The sequence below is a fragment of the Orbicella franksi genome, chromosome 12 (assembly GCF_964199315.1).
Source record: "Orbicella franksi chromosome 12, jaOrbFran1.1, whole genome shotgun sequence".
Lineage (NCBI taxonomy): Eukaryota > Metazoa > Cnidaria > Anthozoa > Scleractinia > Merulinidae > Orbicella > Orbicella franksi.
The window spans coordinates 17,421,587-17,431,261 of record NC_138156.1 but is presented as its reverse complement, the minus strand read 5'-3'; the positions used below and the strand labels follow the sequence as shown (position 1 = coordinate 17,431,261).

The 9,675-nt window shown below is 46.4% G+C and overlaps 3 protein-coding genes across 3 annotated transcripts in view; 1 reads left to right on the top strand and 2 right to left on the bottom strand.

Annotated features, from left to right (window-relative positions):
- The window catches only part of LOC145463572 (uncharacterized), a 157,639-nt gene extending 147,987 nt beyond the window's left edge, over positions 1-9,652 (bottom strand). The window contains exon 1 of the mRNA XM_081447340.1: positions 7,333-9,652. Within this exon, the coding sequence (XP_081303466.1) occupies positions 8,703-9,200 (498 nt within the window). The 5' untranslated portion in view covers positions 9,201-9,652 and the 3' untranslated portion in view covers positions 7,333-8,702. The remainder of the gene's footprint in view (positions 1-7,332) is intronic.
- LOC145462260 (uncharacterized) overlaps positions 1-9,675 on the top strand; it is a 61,334-nt gene that overhangs the window by 39,247 nt on the left and 12,412 nt on the right. The gene's annotated exons all lie outside the window — the stretch shown is intronic.
- On the bottom strand, positions 4,953-7,339 carry LOC145463567 (uncharacterized). The gene is made up of 2 exons (XM_081447333.1): positions 6,450-7,339; positions 4,953-6,102 (listed from the first exon to the last, which is right to left on the bottom strand). Exon 2 carries the CDS (start codon positions 6,087-6,089, stop codon positions 4,953-4,955), a length of 1,137 nt encoding a protein of 378 aa, XP_081303459.1. The 5' UTR covers positions 6,090-6,102; positions 6,450-7,339.

Here is a 9,675-nt window from a genome sequence, read left to right as displayed (position 1 = left end):
TTTCTTTGGTCTTTGAAAAAAATATATATCCCTAGGAATCCCTAAATCACATTCCTGATGGAAACTCTATACGTTTGCTTAAGTTGACAATAGTGTTTTTCATTGGTGCAAAGGCCAAATAGAGTCCCATTGTTTCAAAGAATGATTTTGTGATCAGTGTTACGGCACATACTATTAACTTAATTGCCCAAGAAAGACCAATAATAGCAATATGAAACAACAAGATCAAAATGGTTACTGTATTCAGTAACAAGTTTATAATTTGCTATTGAAGAAACAATTCAAATAATTTGTTCTATCTGATAGAACACATAATTTAATTGCCTTTTTTTTACAAAATGTTAACACAGAGGTCAGCGAACAGCTGTTTTCATGGCTGTCTCAATTCTCACGGATAACAAAACATATGAATAGATGGCGATTCCTGTTTTTAATGCTTTACATTCTTGACAGTCACAATGAGGATGTCATGAAGTAAAAAATTTAACAATGATTTACATGTATGAATTAAAAGTTTCAAATTATGGTTTCATTATTGTAATCCATTTTAGTTCAAATACAATAAAGGTAAATTTGCCTGTTGGTAATTTTGGCCTTTGAAATGTCACTTTACAACTAATTATGTGTGTTTGTAATCTTCAAAGGACTGTGAACTATTCATAAATACCTTGCAGTGAGGCCTATTCTTTCCAAGGAAAACTGCCAGAAAAAATGGCCGCGTGAAATCTAGGGGACACGGAGAGCGCCACGCCCCATGAATTTTGCTTGGCTGTTTTTTCTTGCCGTTTTTTTTTTTTTTTTTCGCGTCACGCACGACGGATTAAGCGAAAGGGAGAGTACACGTACTCTATTGATAGCTCAGTTGGTAGAATACAGCACCGGTATCGCAGAGGCATGGATTCGAATCCCGTTTAAGTAGGAATTTTTTCAGGTTTAAATTTCCCAGCTGCTTAAGGATGTATATAACTTTGACAAGGTCTCCTTCTTATAACGTGTAGTAACAGTCGACGCAAAACCCACCAAATCGCACAAATACGCCATTTTGTGCCGCAGAGAAAACGCTACACAACAACTGAAGTAGATTTACGTTTATTTTGAGCTTTAACATGGACATTACCCGGTACAGTTCACGATATTAAGACTCTTTATTGTTCCCATACATTTCTTTACATTTCAAACATACAAACAGGCAATGCCGTTTGTATGGGTGCCCTGTGGTTTCACGGAGTCTCATTTTGGGCAACTACTAGGCCCGATTACCAGCCGTTGTTCGGGAAAGACGCCTGCGTTCCTTCCCCGAACTCTCTTCTCAGGAAGAAACGTAGACCGGACTCGAGAAAGCGGCGGAAATCGAGCCTAGGCAATTACCAGCACTGCCGAAAAAAGACTTCACAAACGGGTAAAACAAAGTGTACTTAAACTGGTATCCGATCGTTTCGCTTACATCGAAGTCGTTTCGCCTACGCGAAGTGATCGATATGTTCGATCGAATCGTGTCGAATCGACAACATTTTCAACCCACCCTCAAAGCCCAGATGCTCTATATTTTCTAAGTCTCGCGCAAATCGACTTCCGGTATGACGAATCCACAGCAAGGGAGACGATTCGTCACGATTCGATCGAATCGAGTCGAATCGACAACATTTTCAACCCACCCTCAAAGCCCAGATGCTCTATATTTTCTAAGTCTCGCGCAAATCGACTTTCGGTATGACGAATCGACAGCAAGGGACACGATTCGTCACGATTCGATCGAATCGTATCGAATCGACAACATTTTCAACCCACACTCAAAGCCCAGATGCGCCATATTTTCTAATACTCACGCAAATCGACTTCCAGCATGACGAATCGACAGCAAGGGACACGATTCGTCACGATTCGATCGAATCGTGTCCAATCGACAACATTTTCAACCCACCCTCAAAGCCCAGATGCGCTATATTTTCTAAGTCTGGCGCAAATCGACTTCCGGTATGACGAATCCACAGCAAGGGAGACGATTCGTCACGATTCGATCGAATCGAGTCGAATCGACAACATTTTCAGCCCACCCTCAAAGCCCAGATGCGCTATATTTTTTAAGTCTCGCGCAAATCGACTTCCGGTATGACGAATCGACAGCAAGGGACACGATTCGTCACGCGCTTGCCTCCTTTTGCAGTCGAAGCAGCCGCGTAGCACCCTCTCCACAGCAGTTCTCGCTTTAAGGATCCAAAACCTTTCACGAATCAAGGACAGCACATGTTCCAGGCCTGAATGACCCGACTTTAGATGATAGTGGCGCATGATCAAATCGACAACGTGATGTTTCTTGGGCAGGATTAGTTGGTGCTTGGCGGCATTTGGTATGGAAGCTTGCGTCAAACGTCCTCCGACATACAGTAAACCATCAATTTTCATTGGTGCAAGCTTGTAAATCGCACTCGTTTTCTTAACCAGTGATTCCTGCTCTTTGCAACGCTTTGAGCGATTGCCTGCTCCTTTCTGTTCGAGACGGGACATTTCTTCTTCAAAGCTTTGACGTTGAACGAATTTTAGAACTTCTTTCTCTGCTCTGTTAATCTCATCCACATTGATAGACTCACTCTCCCTGCCAACGGTGGATTTCAGTGCTAACGTCGACCCCCTTTTACGCCTCTCGCACGATGCTCTCAGTCCGTCCCGATAGCGCAGGATCCAGGCCATAATCTTCTTGAGTCGAGACCATGAAGAGAATCTCTCGAGCAATTTGTTTATACTATTTGTTCCAGAGTCCGATACAGCGGAAAACGTGCGAGTTTCCCTCTTGATCTCAGGGTCGTCGTCAGGTATTTCTCGGACGGTAGTCGGCTGTGTAGGCCACCTTGACTCCTTTTGCCAAAGGAAATCGGGACCGCGTATCCAACGATTCTTCTATTGCCAGACCTCTTGAGGCGTCATCTGCCGGGTTCGCTTCGGTGTTCACGTACCTCCACTGAGACGGGGAAGATCCATCATGTATGATCGCCACTCTGTTAGCAACGAAGGTGTGAAATCGCTTGTCATTGCTTCTTATGTAGTTCATCACACAGGTACTGTCTGTCCAAAACACGGACTCGTGTATTGGAAGGTCAATCTCTCGTCTAATAATTTTGTCCAGCCTTGATGCAAGAACAGCTGCTGACAATTCTAGCCTTGGTATGGTTATGGACTTCAGCGGAGCAGTACGCGCCTTTCCCATAACAAATGAACAGTGAATTGTACCCTTGTCATCCATAGATCTGAGATAAGAGACTGCACCGTAGCCTTGTTGCGAAGCGTCTGAGAAGTGGTGTAGTTGCAGCGACGCAGTTCTCCCGAAGTTCTGGGGCTTAAAGCAGCGATCAACTGAGAAGCGTTCGAGCTTGGGCAGATCTTTCAACCATTTAAGCCAACGTTCTTTTTCCTCGGTAGGGATTGGGTCATCCCACTCCAATCTCTTTCGGCATAAATCTTGCAATATCGCTTTGGCTGGGAGTATCACTGGGGCTGCAAACCCAAGCGGATCATACACTGAGGAAACGACAGATAGCAATCCTCTTCTTGTGAGGGGCTTGTCGTTGACTTCGATCTTGAAACAGAATATGTCGCCTTCTACGTCCCAACGGACCCCAAGAGCACGCTCAATGGGCATTTGATCATCAGGAAGGTCTTTGAATGATCCGGCTCTGTCAGACTCAGGTAATGATTCGATAAGTTTGCGAGAGTTCGAGACCCATTTAGTCAGATTAAAGCCTCCCCTTTCTAGCAGTCTTCTGAGGTCAGCGGTCAGACGGATAGCTTCACTCTCGCTAGGTACAGATTTCAGGCAGTCATCTACGTAGAAGTTTCTTCTGACTGTATCGATCACCTCGAAATCGAATCGTTGAAAGTTGTCCTCGGCCGTCTTTCTAAGAGCGAAGTTTGCACAACTTGGAGAGGAGACGGCGCCGAAAAGATGAACTGTCATCTGGTATTCTTCGGGTCGTCTTTGGAGATCGTTATCGGGCCACCACAAGAAACGCAGTACATCAGAATCGTCTGGGCGAACACGGACCTGGTAAAACATAGATTCGATGTCGGCGATAATAGCAGTTCGCTCTTGTCGAAAACGAGTCAGAACACCAATCAGGGTATTGGTCATATCTGGGCCTTGCAACAGCACATCGTTAAGGGACACGCCCTTGTACTTCGCTGCACAGTCGAACACTACTCTAATTTTCTCGGGTTTCTTCGGATGAAAGACTGGGTGGTGCGGCAAAAACCAGGTAGCCTCGCCTGATCGACAAAGCCGATTATCTGGGACCTTTCTGGCATATGCTTTGTCAAGCAGATTGTCTATGAAGGCCGAGTATTTCTGGAAGAGGACTGGATCTTTGACGAGTCTCCTTCGTAGCAGTTCCAGACGGTGTACAGCTAGTATTCTGTTATTTGGCAGGCAGAGTGGAGAGTATCTCCACGGCATCGCGATCTCATAGTGGCCTTCGTTTAGAACAGCAGTGGATTCCATGACGTTTAGGGCTCTCTTGTCCTCAAGTGACGTCGCTTTCTCATTGTCGAGCAGAGAATCGTTGAACTCCATGTTGCAGAACCTCTGAAACTGTTGATCAAGGGCAGTGTCCGCTCGAACAAAGTTTGAAGTACGTTTAGCGCTTCTGTTCCTGCCAAGTGGGCCATTGATGGCCCAGCCCAGCAACGTTTTAGCCGCATATGGACCTCCATTCTGACTCTCTCTAACTTCTTTCGGTTCTAAAGCTTTAGGAACGTCATGGCCTATGAGTAGCCCGACATCGGCATTGATCTCCGCGACCGTTACCCCCTTCAGATGCGGCCACCTGTCAACGTCTTCCTGGCGAGGGACGCTCTCTGAGGCTACTGGAAGTCTAGGTGTAGAAAATACAAAGGGCAGCTCAATGAAATTGTCTTCCTCTAAGTCGAAAACTTCCAACTGGACAAGTTCGCACTTTCTCGTATTACCCTCTCTCCATTGTTGTTAATGATATGGTGGTGTTGATGCCTTTAACCCCGAGCCGCTTCATTAGCTGTTCACTGCAGAAGGATGTGTTAGAGCCACCATCCAGAAAGGCATATGTGTGTACAGTGATGTCGCTCCCTTTGGCTCTCACTTTTACAGGCACTACCGGTAGCCCTGTCACTGAGCCTCCGACCCCAGAAAAGGCACATTGCAACTTGTCGACATTAACATACGCACTCCGGGTTCCAACATCTGGCTGCGTTCCGCTGGTAGCACGCACAGCTGGTGGATGCAGGAATGTCGAATGCTTGTCTTCGCAGCCATCCACCTTACAAAAGCTGGCCTTTGGGCACACTGCAGCATAATGACCCGGGATCAAGCAGTTGTAGCAAAGCTCTTTCTCTCTTGCAATCTGGTATCTATCACTGACGTTTCTCCTTCTGAAGTCTTTGCACTGGGACAACCAATGAGCAGCTTTACACAATGGACAGCTGAGGGTGGGTTCCCTGGGTCCTAACACCAAGGTGTCATCCAACTCGCCACCGTCAGTACTACTACTGAGGTTATGGGCGTCAGCCGCAAACGAGGAGAGTCTTCTATTTCCTGGTCTTTTTCCGTCAAGGACACTTTTGCTTTTCGGCTCGCTGATAATGTCTCCAAATATCGGGTGCGTTAGTATGCGGGCTTTCTTCTCTACGAAATCAGCAATGTCAGCAATCGTCACCTCCCTTGCCTTTGCCTCCGTTATTTCATCTGCAACTTCGCGCCATTTCTGTCGTAGGCTGAAAGGAAGTCTGGCCACTACTTTCTTTAGACTGTCTGGGTTCTCAATCTTGCTTAGGTATCCGATCTCATTCAATGTGTTCTTGCAGGTTGTCAAGAGAGCAGAAAACGACTGTAATGCTGCCCCATCTTCCGCTTTTATCGCTGGTCCATTAGTTACGCGTTCTACATAAGCAGAAGCAATCTTGTACGGCTGCCCATACCGTTTAGCGAGCAGTTTTCGAGCCTCTCGATACCCTTCCTCTGAATCCATTGCTAGACAACTACGCATCAACTCCTGAACGTCGCCCGCCGTGTACTGCACGAGGTAATACATTCTCGCACTATAGCTCGTGGTCTTTGCCACGATCATGCTCTCAAAGGCTCTAATAAAGCGGCAATACTCGATAGGATCGCCGGTAAACGTGGGAACTTCAAGTTGTGGCAAAGTTAGAGCTAAAGTGTGAAGCTGTTGTTGCTTTAGCAGTTGTTGCACTTGCTGGTTTTGCTGTTGCTGAATATTTAGCATGTTACGATTCTGCTCCTGCTGTTGACGTTGCAAATCCAATAATAGACGTAATCCCTCTTCACTTGAAGTGGAATATTGAGATTCCCTGTCCTCAAATGCACGATGCCGAGATTCTTTAACATTTACTTCAGCTACCGGGTGATGTGTGATCCTGATAGGGAGTTCTTGACCTGTCCTGGGCTCTTTAGTTAAACAGGATTCAACTTTTACGGCAGGTGCCGAATTTCGAAAGCCTTCTTTCGCCCGACGCTCTGGAATCCCGGCTTCGGCTTCTGCGAGGGCGCGCTCTTCAGCTTTAGCTTTAGCTATTTCAGTCTCAAGTGCTAACTCTTGCTTTCTTTGTTGCAGGCGTAATTCTTCCTGTTGTAAGGCTTGCTGTTCTCGTAGCATGGAGGCTTCGGCCGTTAAAGATGCTCTTTTTGCCGCCGCTGCTATCCTAGCGCTACTGACCGAACTTCGTCTGGAAGATCTGGAGCTTGCTCTTGAACTGGCCTTAGATCTCTGCGGAACCTTTGATGTAGCTCGTGAGCCAACGTTGCTAATTGAGTCCTCGGGGTCCAAGTTCGACAGATTAGTTGCTCTCGACGGTTGTTTAAATTTCTGTATCCAATCCTCGATAATTCTTTTGGAATCGCTAGCAAGAAGCATTGTAACTTCGTAGTATTCAAGTGAATCCTCGATCTCGTTTCGATCATCCAGTTGATTATGATACGCTTGGTGCGCTGCTTCGAAGCCTGTTATCGCTTCGTCTAACTCTGCAAGCTTTTGTTCAATGTCGTACGGGTTGCCAAAATCTGACATCATCTCTCTCGCTTCATTTCGCCTACGGGTAATAACTCCTTTAGCGGCGCTTCTAGAGGCCTTCAAACGACGATTTCGCTCGTATGTGACTTGGGGTTGATCGATAGTGACACTAGGATGTCTCATCCGAACTCCGCCGGTTGCATCTTCCGCTGCTTCAGTGGCCGAATTTACTCCACGATCCACAGACATCTCAAACATTAAGGAAAGCTTCAAACAATGTTACCGCCATATCGCGAAGCCAATCTCGATCGGTCTCCAAACATCGTTTAAAAAGGGAACAAACGTTAAAGTTTATTCACGACAACGAGTTTGACTGAAAATAGAACAAAAATAAACAATTATTTACAACATTAGACGGCTGAACGGACAAACCCCGAAAAACACAAACTTACAGCTTTTTCCCGAAATGAATGATTGACCTCTGGTGGACGATGATCGCGAAAGGGAAATTATAAGAACAGCGACGATGACTAGCTCTAATATAATTCGAAAGATGTTAGTTTGACCGTTGCCACAGAATTTAAACTACGTCTATTAACATATTGACCTCACGCGCGCGCGAAAATATCAGATGTCCCGCGGGGCCTCTTGTAACCATAATTAGCAAGAGTGTTACAGCTAGTCTGACGCGGCGTTTCGTCTCGGCTAAAAGACTCTTCAGAAGCCTTTAGAATTCATAAGAAAACTCATTGAGCATCACGCCCAAAGTCCCGTTCGCAAATTCTTGATGTTGACTGTCTGGTCCTCTATCGCAGAAGGATTTCCAACCGTACGTTCACGAATTAAATTTATACGAAAGCAAACAATTTTCAAATACTTGTGAAATGTTCGTGGCTAGTCTGACGCGGCCTCGAAAGACTGCTGAAGTTGCGAAGGCTTTTCAGGCGATTTACAAGCGCAGCCCTTAATTTGACGTGGCCTCAGCTGCTGCAAGTTGATCCTGGCCGCGAGTTTATGGGAAGTGTGAACAAAGAAATGGAAAACCACAAAACTTATATTCGCCGTGGGCGCACTGAAATTCATAGAGACCAAGCAATTGTTGAACGTTTCAATCGCACGCTTGCCGAGCGCTTGTTCGGTCATTAGTATGACGTGGAAATGCTCCTGCCTTCTGGCCAGCGTTCGACTGCGTGGGTCAAAAGACTTCCTGACGTTGCTGAGGCGTTGAACAAGGAAGTCACTCGCCTGACTAGCAAAAAACCTACTGACGCAATCAAAGTTAACGCTTTTTCAACAAAACCTTCTACTCCTTACTCAAGGCCTGTTGGTGTGAACGCGGAAAAAAAGCTCCCCTCCAACGTGAATTTTCGTTATCTCTACCAGCCTGGTGAGCTTGCAGGTAGGGCTAAAAGGGCTACAGATCCTATCTGGTCTTTGAAAGTCTACACTCTTGAAAGAGCTGGGACAAAGCCGAACGAGCCTATTCTTTACTATTTGCAAGGTCCGCCTAAGCGCGAGCTTGTCAGCGAAGAGCCGTTGGTTGTCCCGCCAAATACACAGCTGCCGCCAGCTCAGCCGGGTCATGTGAAACTCGATCGATTCGGTGTGAATCTCATCTGGCAGCACCCAGCGTTTGCCATAATAAACACTCAGACCCAGCTTTTGCTGCTCATAAGTGGCCATCCGCCACGAAATCCTCTGTTTTCTGCTCTATCAATACTGCCTTTGCCGGGTGATGTTATTCTGTCTCTTCGACATGTCCTTCGTGCTGAACTTCTTTTTTGGGCTGTCTTGTTCATCAACATAGTAACACTTCGAACATAGCGCAATCATCCTGCTGCCATCACATTCGAGTTTAAACAACCCCGGCGTACGCCCGCTCCGCTTGTCCCATGCAAGCCACTGCTTCTTTGTTGCCTCAAATTCTGCACGCAACCCTGGGCGAGCGATGTCCTCAAGCCGATCAGCAGAGATGGCGATGTAGTTGTTGTCCGTGTCCATCTGAATAAACTCGAAGTCGCGGCGATCGAAATAGCGATCCAGGAAATTACAATAGAACTCGAGTATTCTCAGTTTTGCCAGCTGATACACAGCAATTCCGATCTGGAATGGTCGACTGATTATGATCCTCGGCTTCCTGCTTTCCTGCTGAAGTAAGCGCTTCGCAATGTTCTGTCCACCACCTTCTCTTTGTTTGTGTAGATCTCGCATGTTTGCCGCTCCAGCGCCTCAACTGAGTTTCCCATAACCGCTGTTACCCAGCAATTTGAACACCTCAGCAAGCAGAGCTTTGCTCTCGTCCACATTTCCGGTGCGCCGGGCCTCTGTCACCTGCTCCACGAATTAAGTGAAGATCTTCATCGCCTGATAGTCGATCGTGCGATAAACAGCTTTGATGACTGCACCGTGTTCTACAAACCAACGTAAAATTGTAGCATACAGCGACAGCTTTTGCGCTGACAAGCCCCCAACCAGCTTTTTCCCGTCACCTCTTTTTCTGCCGGTGCACTGTAAGTAATCCTTCATGTGTTGGGGTACAGGTTCGTCTGGAATCTGTTTAGTGAAGAAGAACGGTGGCATTTCTTCAAACTTCATCTACAGCTGTCAAACTACTCGTAAGGAACCACGATTTCTGGACAGAGCAGCCGTACGCTTTCACCCACTTTTCCTAGTTGGTTCCTGGCCC

Bases quoted from the DNA above. Each gene is read 5' to 3' on its own strand.
- LOC145463567 (XM_081447333.1), bottom strand. From the start codon at position 6,089: ATGATCGTGGCAAAGACCACGAGCTATAGTGCGAGAATGTATTACCTC.